Source organism: Malaclemys terrapin, chromosome 2 (genome assembly GCF_027887155.1).
Source record: "Malaclemys terrapin pileata isolate rMalTer1 chromosome 2, rMalTer1.hap1, whole genome shotgun sequence".
Taxonomy (NCBI): Eukaryota; Metazoa; Chordata; order Testudines; family Emydidae; genus Malaclemys; species Malaclemys terrapin.
This window is the reverse complement of record NC_071506.1, coordinates 17,952,876-17,965,958: the sequence shown is the minus strand read 5'-3', so window position 1 is coordinate 17,965,958 and position 13,083 is coordinate 17,952,876. Positions and strand designations below refer to the sequence as shown.

At 41.7% G+C, this 13,083-nt stretch overlaps 1 protein-coding gene across 3 annotated transcripts in view; it reads right to left on the bottom strand.

Moving 5' to 3' along the window:
• Positions 1-13,083, bottom strand: part of ASAP1 (ArfGAP with SH3 domain, ankyrin repeat and PH domain 1) — a 285,790-nt gene that overhangs the window by 244,542 nt on the left and 28,165 nt on the right. For all 3 annotated transcript variants that reach the window (XM_054019003.1, XM_054018999.1, XM_054019000.1), the window contains exon 2: positions 6,813-6,899. In XM_054019003.1, coding sequence (XP_053874978.1) covers positions 6,813-6,871 — 59 coding nt within the window. In that variant the 5' untranslated portion in view covers positions 6,872-6,899. The remainder of the gene's footprint in view (positions 1-6,812; positions 6,900-13,083) is intronic.

The following is a 13,083-nucleotide window of genomic DNA, read 5'->3' as shown; positions in this document are numbered from 1 at the left end:
GAAATACACATGTATATATATGTGCATTAGAATATCCAGAAATAACTCTAAAATTGCAACTGTTATAATTTTGGTTGAATGTTGAGCCTGCAGATAAGAACAATCTGCTAAATAAAGTTAAAGTTAAAGCAAGGATGAATTTGGCTTGTTATTTGGAAGTATGGTATCAGCTGTACCGAGATTCAGTACATATTTTTTGTAAATAGGTCGCACATAGCTTGAATGTTCTTTTTATTTATTATTTACGTAAGGATATGTAATATCATCTACTTTGTTCTTCAGCTTGAAATGTTTTGTTCAATTCAGGAACAATTTCACCTTCAGAAACAGTGTCCTAGTACCAGCATGTTCAAGCAGCTGACTCAACCTTGTGTGAAAGGTAAGAAAAATGCATTTTAAATACAGCATGTTTATACTTTTAATCTCATATGAAATGCACCATGTACTCACAGTGAAAGGCTAAATCTATTTTAAACGTTGAAGCCTACACCACATATTGACAACGGTACTAATTTGCTATAAGGAAACCTATATGATAAATTGCAAACTGCCTTCACTAAAGAGACTATGGGATAGGATATTTACAAACAAATCTTTGAAATTATTGTTATTTTTGGCACATCATAGTCGGGTGCGTTTACAATCGAAGAAAGCAGCTGTCGCTCTACCTCACAAACTCTATTTACATACAAAAAAACAAAAATTGATTGACATTATGTGATTTTAAGTTACAGCACCCAGCAGCGTGGCTTGTGGAATGCATAGGCTGCCTCAATGTTTTTTGTTACTCCTGTGTAGCTGTTTTCGATACTGGCATCAGCTGATTTCAATTTTCAAACTGACAACTTCAAGTATTTTTCTTTACTTGGTATTTAAAATTAGATAAGGAAACATAGGCAACTATCTTGGAAATTACTATTTTGGTTTCAGAGCATATTTTCAGTAATAGCGAGGTAAACAAAAGGCCCTTTTTACAGTCTTTCAATATTAATATGATAGGAAGAAAGGATCCATTGTTTTCCCATTATAGATGGCATTTTAGTAACACTAAGTTCTGTCATTTTAATACTATGTGTTAATGAAAAAGATCAAATAAAAACATAACTGATTATATATTTTGCATGTTGTCCACTTTATCTTTAATATCCCGTGATAGGGGCTTATGCTAATGGTGGATGCCCTCAAATAGCCGTGTCAGAAGGCAGCTGAAAGCAAAAACCCTGAAAACTAAGTAAAGCATTAAGTTACATGAGATTAAGCTGACTAATTTGCTGATTCGGTTGTGTCTTTGTTTTTGGTGTTGTCATGCAAGATCAAGAGTCATACAGACAAACGCATAATGGCATTCCAGACTCATAGTAACAACAACAAGCAATGGTCTATTCTTTGGATCCTCAGTATCCTGCCAAAATAAAAACAGAGCAAAAAGGAACTAACACCAAGTGGTACCAGGATGATGCCACAGAAGATGTTCCCTTGTTATTACTGTAGGTGTGTTGAATATTGTATTCTTTGATTGCAGATGCTCCCTTTAAGAAACCCTCTCTAATTCATAGGAAAGATAATTGTGGGATGGAGGGAAAGAGCTTAGATTAAACAGGGCTTTCCCTTACCTTAAAGAATCTATAGAAGATAAAACCGCAGAGTATATTCCCTTGAAGGGCCCTATTTATGGAGGAAAAAATCTTGTTAAAGTTGCTTGCTGGGAAAACAGCCATGAGTTGAGCTCCTTGGTGTATTTGTCTTCTGGCAAACTTGACCCTTGTCTGGACTGGAGTGCAGATAGTAAACTGTGAAGGCCACCTAAGCAGTGACAAGTGCACTGCGGGACAATAGTGGAAGGATTGTTCCTACTGGGACTGTTATGCTTGCAACCCCCATAAATTGCAACCCCCCCTGCATTGGTGAAGACTAGCACAGCAAGGAGCCACAAAATGGATACTCATCCTTGAATCAAATTTGTTCTGAACCATGGTGTGTAGCAGACCTGCTCGAGCTAAGGAGTTGGCGGGGAGAAATGCAAATACTGGTTAGCATGAGTATCAACAAGGCCAGTGAATTGCATTTGCATAATGAAAGGGAAAATAATATAACCCTCAATCTGGTCCATTTCCTCTTTGTATTAGAAAATGATAGCAACAGGTCTTGAAAAAGGGCAGAAATAGCCAGGCTGAGTTTTCAATATGAGAAACAGTGCTGACTAAAAAGAGAAAAAGATGTGGCAAAAATTAAAAGGTTTCCGGGCAGCTAGTGCAGTAGGCTTCTCCAGAATCAAAAACTGAAATAGTTCTTCAAACCATATTGCAAACATTTCAATATTTTCTGTCTGTTACAGAGAGAGCGATTGTGCTACATCCCTATCTAAGCAGGTCTCCCAGTCCTACTGGGGCAATGAAACAAACACTGAAGGTAACGTGAGTTTTGGCTGCCTAGAGCCTGCAGGTTCAGGCCAAAATGGAGAGGCAGTATGGTCACTGGATAGGGGATTGGGCTAAGAGTATGTCTACATGCCAGCTGGGAAGTGTAATCTTAGCATATGTCTACATGAGCTAGGATTACACTTCCCAGCTGGCATGTAGACACATGCTAGCTCCGGGGTCGGCAACCTTTCAGAAGTGGTGTGCCGAGTCTTCATTTATTCACTCCAATTTAAGGTTTCGTGTCCAGTAATACATTTTAACATTTTTAGAAGGTCTCTTTCTATAAGTCTATAATATAGAACTAAACTACTGTTGTATGTAAATTAAATAAGGTTTTTAAAATGTTTAAGAAGCTTCATTTAAAATTAAATTAAAATGCAGAGCCCCCCGGACCGGTAGCCAGGACCCAGGCAGTGTGAGTGCCACTGAAAATCAGCTTGCATGCCGCCTTCAGCACGCGTGCCATAGTGTACTAGCCAAGTAGAGCGAGCACACTAAAAATAGCAGTGTGGCTGCAAAGGCACAGGCAATGGCTTGGACTAGCCAGCTGAGTACCAGCCTGTCCAAGGTCCTTTTGTAGCTAGCTTGAGGTGCCACCCAGGCTGCCATGGCCACACTGCTATTCTGAGCATGATAGGACAAGCAGAGCTAACGTATGTACATCTACCTGAGTTGGAAATTATACCTCCCAGCTATAACGCAGACATACCCTAAGGTTACATTCTGCATGGCAGCTGGTTGCGTGCTTTCCAGAATGCTAAAAATAGTAGTGTAACCAAGGTAGCATAGACAGCTAACCTGAATTGCTGCCCAAGTATAAGCCCTGGGTACGTACTTGGGTGGCCAGTCCAGGTGGCTGTGCTACTTTTTGCTATACTGCTATTTTCAGTGTGATAGCTCAAGCAAGCCAATGCTTGTCTCTCTACTCATGTTGGGAATCATGCTTCCAGCTGCAGCATAGACATACCCTAAGAGTGAGTAGGTCTGGTTCTGTAACTGAACTGCTATTTCACCTGGGGCAATTCACTACCTTATGCCTCAGTTTCCTCACCTGTAAAATGGGGATATAATGACATTCGATTCCTGAGTTAAACTGCTTTGAGATCTACAGATGAAAAGTACTATAAGAGCAAAGTCTTATTATTTATTATAATGTTATTTAAAAAAATATTGCTCTCAGATCGAAGCATTTAAGCACTGCTTGTCTAGATAAACAAAAAGGACTTGCAGGCAAATAAAAGGGCTATTTTCCAGATGAAGTTACTGATGTGCAGCCGTAAGACACAAACTTCATTACTGTTTTAACCAATTCCAATCTAATAGTTGTTGTTGTATTACAGCAGTGTCTAGTGGTTGAATGAAGATTGGGGTCCCATTGTTCTAGGCTGTACACAAACACATAGGAAGATGTGTCCTAAAGACCTGTTTTTATAAGAACTTATCCTGTTAAGACCCCAATCCTGCAAACATACACATCTGTGGGCAGGGGCGGTGAGTTATGGGCCTGTGGTGCCTGGGCACCAGCAATATTCAGGGCCCACCTCCACCAATGTTTGGGGCCGGGTCTCTCCTCTGGCCCCGCCTGCCCCCCACACACCTCCCCTAGGTGTCCCCCGGTCCCCACTTGCTGCCCCTGCGTGCCTCTCCCGGTCCCTTGTCCCAGCACCCCAAACTCATCCCCAGCCCTGCCCCACCCCAGAGCCCGCACCCCCAGCCAGAGCCCTCATCCTTCTGCACCCTAACCCTCTGCCCCAGCCCTGAGCCACCTCCTGCATCATGAACCCCTCATCCCAAGCCCCACCCACAGCCCTCACCCCACATCCCAAACCCCTCATCCCTAGCCCCACCCCACAGCCCTCATCCCTGCACCTCCTCCCTCTGCACCCCTCCCACCCCCAAACTCCCTGCGAGCCTGTACCCCCTCCCTGAGCACCCCTTCCATCCCCAAACTCCATCCCAAAGCCTGCATCCCTCACCCCCTCCTGCACCCCACCCCCTGCCCCAGCCCAGAGCCTGCACCCAAACTCCGTCCCAGAGCCTGCACCCCCACCCCCTTCCCACACACCCCTTCATGCCCCCAAACTCCCTCCCAGAGCCTACACCTCTCACCTCCTCCTGCGCCCCCACCACTTGCCCCAGCCCGGAGCCTGCACCCAGCACCCAAACTCCATCCCAGAGCCTGTACCCCAGACTCCCCTTCCCCACCCATAATGACAGGTTTCAGAGTAGTAGCCGTGTTAGTCTGTATCCGCAGAAAGAACTGGAGTACTTGTGGCACCTTAGAGACTAACAAATTTATTAGAGCATAGTCCACGAAAGCTTATGCTCTAATAAATTTGTTAGTCTCTAAGGTGCCACAAGTACTCCTGTTCTTCCCCACCCAAACTCCCTCCCAGAGCCCAACCTCTCATCCTTTCTGCACCCAAACTCACTCCCAGAGCCTGCACCTTGCATCCCTCCTGCACCCCAATTCCCTGCCCCAGCCCAGGGCCTGCACCCAGACCTCCTCTCCCCACCCAAACTCCCTCCCAGAGCCTTAGGCAGGTGGGGCGGGGGGAGCTTGGGAGGGCAGGTTCTGGGCACCACCAACATTTCTACAAACCTGCCACCCCTGTCTGTGGGTCCACTGAATTCAAGCAGATGAAATCCAAGAGATGGCTTATAGTGTTGAGTGAACACACTTGACTGTTTGCTTAATTTCTTAAATGGCATATCATTATACTGATGATAAATGAGTCTACAGATATGAGAAAGTATAGGAAAGGCCCTCCAACCACTACATTTAATGATATGTCTGCATTTCCTTTATATAAACTCTATTTCCAGGGATTTATAACTCACCCAAAAATAGTCACTCCAGACTTGAACTTGGCATACAAAGTTTCAACTTGGAGCAATTTTGTTGTTGCTGTTATACATTTTTCCAAAAAAATAAAATAAAATCTGTTTTGTCTGTTCATGTGCAAAACCTGAAGCATTTGAAGCATGCCAGTTTCAGAACGCAAAGGTCTGTCATCACTCAGAGGTTTGACTTTAAAATGAAGTCCTGGGTGTTTACAGTCTACAATATAGATTAAGCCCTGCTTCTATTTCTAAACTAGAACAGGGCGGCTGGATAGCTTAGGGTATGTCTACTCTGCAATAAAAGACCCTCAGCTTGGCTGTCGCTGGCACAGGTCTGCTGGCTCAGGCTTGTCAGGCTTGGGCTTTGATGCTATACAATTGCAGTGTAGTCAACTGGGTTCAAGCTGGAGCCCGGGCTCTGACACCCTGGAAGGGGGAAGGGTGGCCTTTGAAACATTAGTTGAAGTTTTTTATGCCTTAATTTTCCTAGCTTTTCATGAAGTCCTTTTTTTTTAAATAGGAATAGTCTGAAATTTGTTTTAAAATGATCCTAAATCCAGATCCAACTAGGTATTTTTAAAAGCATGTTATTTACCCGCTACGCCATGCCAGTTTATTTTTAAAAATCATATGCAGTAGCAAACTTTAATAAATAAACTGGCATGACCTAGCAGATAAATTACCTGCTTTTAAAAATGCCTAATTATATAGCTGCATGCTCATAAAAATATGGATTTAGTCTGATTTTTAGGCTATTCCAGTTTACCTTGTGATATGAGCTCAATCAACCCCACTCAGGGCTCTAAAGTAGACTAAAGAATCATGTGTCACAATAGCTGGATCTAATGAGTGAAGGGAGGCTCAAATTTCAGCCTTAACCCTGAATTTTGTAGTCGCTGTGGGTTCAAGTAAGGATCTCCAGGCAATCTGAATGTAGCTTATTGTCGTTTAATGAAGTACAGTGCAAACTTTAAAACAGAGTACTCACCATTCACAGACTGAATAAACAAAAGCATATTTAGACAACTGTGTGCTGTTCTACATTCTACATCACCAAAAGGAATCAGAGTCTGCTCTTTAAAACCCCCACACAAGTCCTAGCAGCACTGCACATGCCTTGCAGGCTGATTTCAAATGTGTGCTATTTTAAAAGTTAAATGAGCGTTATTCACCAGATCCGCAGGCACTTCACGAGGTACAAACTGCTACTTTTTAGATTCCTTTCGCTAAGCAGCTTTGAAATACATCTATACAATGCAAAGTGTAATATTTTATACATATTAATATTTTCCCTATTGTGTGTTTAAAGTTTTAATTTTCTAAAAGGGATTATTGAGCAATGCTTTTGGCCTTCCCCTGAAAAGCACCTTTTGTGATTAGTCCAAACTGGCAAAAAAAACCAGAAAAGGAAGAATTGGCAAATATTGCAACTGGTATCGCCATGAACCAGTACCTGCGTTGTTTTGTTTGTGTGTTTGATTGGTTTTTAAAGGTAGCAAATACTAGAAACCTATTATTTTGACCTAAAATGTCATTTTGCTTTCTTACCGATTCCATAATGAATCTCTTGAAGAAAAACTTGAAAGCCTGGAGGCTGAAGATCTCATGTCTCATCTGTCACCACAAGAAAACTACCTACATCAGGAGAAAAAGTGAGAAAAGTAATTAACAGTGAACAGAACTATGGAACTTGCAAGGTCACTTTTTTAAACTTTAAGTTTGAAACAGTGTCCAAAATCTCTGAATGCCTCAGTAACAAGACTCACTGTCAAAAAATTCAACATAAGTTACTTAGTTACTTTGCAATAAATAATTATACTTGTTTTATTGTACTTGATGTTGCAAATTTTCTCACAAGACACAGACCCATTAGAAAATAATTGAGGTAATATTAGATATTGCTAAGAGAACTTCTTCAGTTTACCGGGAAAAAACTTTATGCATAGACTTTGGCAATTATTTACTTAGCTGTATTGTAGGTGGGGCTGGTAGCACTACATATAATTAAGGTTGCCCAACATTTCCCATTATAAGACCCTGGTTTGGGTTGCTTATACTTTTGCCAAAGTTTAACTCTTTGGGCTGAAATTTTCCAAGCCTGGTGTCTACTGTGGACTGAAATTGTTTGGAAAATTTCAGCAAAAACAATTCAGCCATTTCTGAGAAAGAGACTAGGAAAATTATATTGTTTTACCTTGTTAAAAAAAATTCTTGAGACCTTTGAATAGAATCATAGAGTATCAGGGTTGGAAGGGACCTCAGGAGGTCATCTAATCCAACTCCCTGCTCAAAGCAGGACCAATTCCCAACTAAATCATCCCAGCCAGGGCTTTGTCAAGCCTGACCTTAAAAACCTCTAAGAAAGAAGATTCCACCACCTCCCTAGGTAACCCATTCCAGTGCTTCACCACCCTCCTAGTGAAAAAGTTTTTCCTAATATCCAACCTAAACCTCCCCCACTGCAACTTGAGACCATTACTTCTTGTTCTGTCATCTGGTAACACTGAGAACAGTCTAGATCCATCCTCTTTGGAACCTCCTTTCAGGTAGTTGAAAGCAGCTATCAAATCCCCCCCCCCCATTCTTCTCTTCTGCAGACTAAACAATCCCAGTTCCCTCAGCCTCTCCTCATAAGTCATGTGCTCCAGCCCCCTAACCATTTGTTGCCCTTCGCTGGACTCCAATTTCTCCACATCCTTCTTGTAGTGTGGGGCCCAAAACTGGACACAGTACTCCAGATGAGGCCTAACTAATGTCGAATAGAGGGGAATGATCACATCCCTCGATCTGCTGGCAGTGCCCCTACTTATACAGCCCAAAATGCCGTTAGCCTTCTTGGCAACAAGGGCACACTGTCGACTCATATCCAGCATCTCGTCCACTGTAACCCCTAGGTCCTTTTCTGCAGAACTGCTTCCTAGCCATTCAGTCCGTAGTCTGTAACAGTGAATGAGATTCTTCCGTCTTAAGTGCAGGACTCTGCACTTGTCATTGTTGAACCTCATCAGGTTTCTTTTGGCCCAATCCTCTAATTTGTCTAGGTCCCTCTGTATCCTATTCCTATCCTCCAGCGTATCTACCACTCCTCCCAGTTTAGTGTCATTTGCAAACTTGCTGAGGGTGCAGTCCACACCATCCTCCAGATCATTAATGAAGATATTGAATAAAACCAGCCCCAGGACTGACCCTTGGGGCACTCTGCTTGAAACCTGCTGCCAACTAGACATGGAGCCATTGATCACTATCCATTGAGCCCGACAATCTAGCCAGCTTTCTATCCACCTTATAGTCCATTCATCCAGCCCATACTTCTTTAACTTGCCGGCAAGAATACTGTGGGAGACCGTACCAAAAGCTTTGCTAAAGTCAAGGAATAACATGTCCACTGTTTCCCCTCATCCACAGACCCAGTTATCTCCTCATAGAAGGCAATTAGGTTAGTCAGGCATGACTTGCCCTTGCTGAATCCATGCTGACTGTTCCTTATCACTTTCTCTCCTCTAAGTGCTTCAGAATTGATTCCTTGAGGACCTGCTCCATAATTTTTCCAGGGACTGAGGTGAGGCTGACTGGCCTGTAGTTCCCCGGATCCTCCTCCTTCCCTTTTTTAAAGATGGGCACTACATTAGCCTTTTTCCAGTCATCCAGGACCTCCCCCGATGGCCATGAGTTTTCAAAAATAAATAGCTCTAGCACCTTTTGAGCAGACTTGAAATTTGGCAGGGGAAGGGGTGGTGGTGGTGATGGCATTTGTGTCAGAAATGTACCCTGCCTGTGAAAATCTGCCCAAATGTGGCCAAGTTATAAGGGTTTGAAAATTCATAGTTCGCACATTTAGTAGACATATATTTAACTTTAGCTGCTAGAAATCTCTACATATTGCATCCTTTCTGAGCATGCACCTGATACTCAAAGCTCCTAGTGCTAATCGGACTGCTCATACATCATCCCCACACAGTACCCAAGCATGCTCCGTCCCCTCACAGTTTCTACAGGACTATACATGTGCCATCCTGGAGCTACAGGGGCTAATCCAGGCTTTCCCTGTAATACCTGCTCCAGGCCAGGGACTGGAACTGAGAGCAGGGAGCCTGTCTCTTCTGTGCTCTCAGTGACACCTCCTGCTCCACCTGCACTCAGGAATGTGGAGGAGGAACCATCTGATTTGATTACTGAGGGGATAAGCGCCAGATCAGGGGAGGAGGAAAACAATGTGACAATGTGACTAGTGAGACTTGGAGTTTGGTGTGGGGGTGGGGGAGGAAGATGAGACTGCGACTGGATGGACAGAGAGACTGGGACAAGAAGCCAGGGAGGAGGTGGAAACTGAGGTTAGATGAGAAACCTGAAGGTTAAAATAGGGCTGGGACCTAGTGCGGGGGTAGGAGGAGGAAGAGGAAAGACAGATCTGATGTGAAGCAAGAGAGGGGAACTAGGACTGGCTTGGCAAGGAGAATGGGACTGTGCGGGGAAGGAAAATAGGACTGGGACATGGAGCCAGGATGTGGAATAAACAGGGTCAGGTTGGAGGGAACAGGGCAGAAAGGGTCAAGCTTGCAGGGAAACAGGAAGAATCTGTGCGCACTAGAGCGCACTCCCCTCCAAAATCTGGAACGGAAGCCAAAAATTCTTGAGTCTCACCCTTCCCCTGCTGTCATAAAATATTTCTGAAACCCACTGACAAAGTGTGTGGCTTCTCTCCCTCTAGTGCTACCAGTTACTCCATCAGCTCAAGTGGCAGAGGTCAGTGTGGTGGAAATAAAGATTGCAATCTTGCCTATGAAACATGGGTATCAGTATGATGCCACATGATGGAATTTCTGGGTTTTTTCAGTTTGCTTTTTTAAAAACCTAGCGAAGGTTAAAATAAAGTTAAGAGCATTTACATTGTGAAGTCAAGCTCTCAAAAATTAAGACATGCCACATTTAAGGTAGCCAGTGCCGCCCTGGTCCCCTTGTACATATGCATTATGATAGTCTTTAATTGCTTGATCATAAATATACTTTCTTCATTCAATGAGTCTCCTTTTTTAAAAAAAGATATCTTGATATTCCCAGCTGACGTATTTCCCTAGAGACTCTTGTATTTTCTTTATGGGTTTTGTACTGTTTACTTAGTATTTCCAGACTTGTTAGTCAGGTCTATAATATTGCCAACCGCAAACATTAAAAAAAAAATCACAAGTCAGGCCTCAAAAAAGCAGGAGATCAGCTTTAAAATCTTGAGATTAAAAATAATAATGTGGGTGTTGTGTGAGAGGCTTTTTTTGTTTCTTTGATTTGTTTTGGGGTTTTTTTCCTCCTACTTTGAGTCTTTAGGGTGCACTCACATCACACTTTCAAGATTTCCTCCACTCCACTAAGGACTAGAAAAAACTTACTTTAAAGAAAAATGAAATCTTATTTCCTGGATTCCAAGGTGCTGAGGCTTTAAGGAAAAAAACCCAAACATATATCACAAAACTTACAATAAAATAGTGTAAAAGCGGCAAAGAGTCCTGTGGCACCTTATAGACTAACAGGCATATTGGAGCATGAGATTTCGTAGGTGAATGCCCACTTTGTCGGATGCATGACAAATAAAATAGTAAGAACTGGTGTACGTAGCCTTTCATGGCTGTTTTGTTTGCTGTTGTCTAATGTCACAGCACATCTGTTCCTTTTAATGATATTATGCCTTGCCCGTCACCTTCATTTTTATAGGTTTACACCACTTAAATTGAAATAAAGTTAGTTCAAAACTACATTGTCTCTCAAAAGTTTCTAGATCAAATGTGGGCCAGGTTTACAGGTATCCATCGCTAATCACTTATATTAATGATTGAGGATAGCTTTTCAGTATTAGATTAATTTCTCAAATTCATAATGGGATTCAATTTTCCCATTTCTGCCATAAGAAGGTATTTAAGATCATGAAGAAACAAGTATTACTTGAGTTGTTGAAAGCTGTTTAGTTAACTCTTCCTGATAACCATACAAGATCTTAGTGGTTCAGAACAGTTATATTCTCTCTGGCTCTGGCTTGACTAAAACACTGAATTCACCTCTGGACATCTTAGTGGTAGGGTTATGGGGGCAAACTGAGTGGAATGCAGATAAACGCCAGAAAAATGATTATGAAGTTAGAAATACAGTTGGTTGAAATTTGATAAAATTTGGGGGACGTTGGCAGTGTCGTTTATTATACAGTGCATGCGTGAGCACGTGTGCTTCAAGTTGGCAGGATTGACTGGTGAGAGAAGATTACAAGAGCTAAATATATAGCTTTGCTCACTGGAGGAAGAACAGTTCAGTGGATAGGGCATTAGTCTAGGGGCTTGGGAGACCCTTGTTCAGCACCATGAGCTGCCACAGACTTCCTGTGTGACTTTGGGCAAATCAATTTGGGTCAGATGCACAAAGGTATGTATGTGCTTACATGCCCTGGATAGCTAGACAACAACTACTAAGGGGAGACACAATCGCAGTTGATAAGTAGCTGAGGGACTCTGATTCCAAGAAGAGGAGGAGGATTGCTCAAGGAAAGATGAAAGAAGGGAGCATAATTAAGTGAAATGGAATGATATTAAAAAGATAAATTAAGACTTGATATCAGTTAAGATGTACTAATGACAAAAGTAAATTCCAAATAATTCTACTTGAAATCAATGGTACTATTTACATGCCTTGCTAAATCAAGATCTTCGATTATAAGATAGTCTCCCAACTGAAGTGGTGGTGGACCTGTCCTTTGAGGCAGTTAGATCTGATAAAGTGGTAGAAAATGCAGATGAATTATAAGATTGGAATATATAAATTGAGAGACCATGCCAAGTGTATGCAGTGATGGTCATGAAAGAAGGTTTGGGATCGTGTGTAGGAGAGAAAAGGATCCAGAGATATGTTTCTACTCTTCAGTTATGTGCATCTGAGGTTGTTTACAATTCATGTATCATCAGCCATAGGTAGTTTAATTACTTGCTCTGGATTTTTTTTCCTTCAAAAATAATACAGAACCCAAACAACATATAAACTTTGCATCTCTAATTAATGTTAACCAGCCTATTTTCAGGGAATGTTTGAACTTAGTTAACCTAAGTAGAAAAACTGAAACAAGCAAATGTTAATATTGTTTCTACAGTCACTGATGTAACAATAATAGTAGTTGTACACCACAAGGCTGAAAATCAACTCCCTTTATGTCCAAACAATAGAGTGAATCACAAAATTCTGACCTTGATATATAATGTGATCATGTAGTAATTATAGCCCTTGTACTTTCTGTATAAACAGACTACATCATCAGTAAATGCTGTGAAGTACTGCTTCTTACTGCAATTTAGAGAAAATGACTGGGGTGATAGTATGAAAACTATCAAGCTTTAAGATAATACAGGAGAGAAAGATCTTATTTTCTACAAATGAAAAAAAATAAGCTGGTTATTTGAACTACATGGGATCAGATTATTGTTGCCATCTAAATTCTGTTGAAAAGCATGGCTTACAAATTTAAAGATGACAAATATATATAATTCATAAAGGTCAGTGCGGCTATTTTCATGTCCAAAGCATAGAATTAAATCCTCAATCCATGTCATAGCTCACATGTTCTTGAATGGCACTGTGATGAAAGAAAATTCCTTTTATTTCATGGCAAAATCTGCCATAAATTTGTTCTTTGTGTCCTCTCTGTGCAAGCCAAACTAGATATAACAAACAGATGTTCTTCAGCGTCACCTTAAGCTCTGATTTGGATAACACTACTAGCATGCACGCTGATGTGTTTTACTGAGACAGCAACAGTATTTGTGGGGAGTACAAATGACCTTGGGCCTGATTT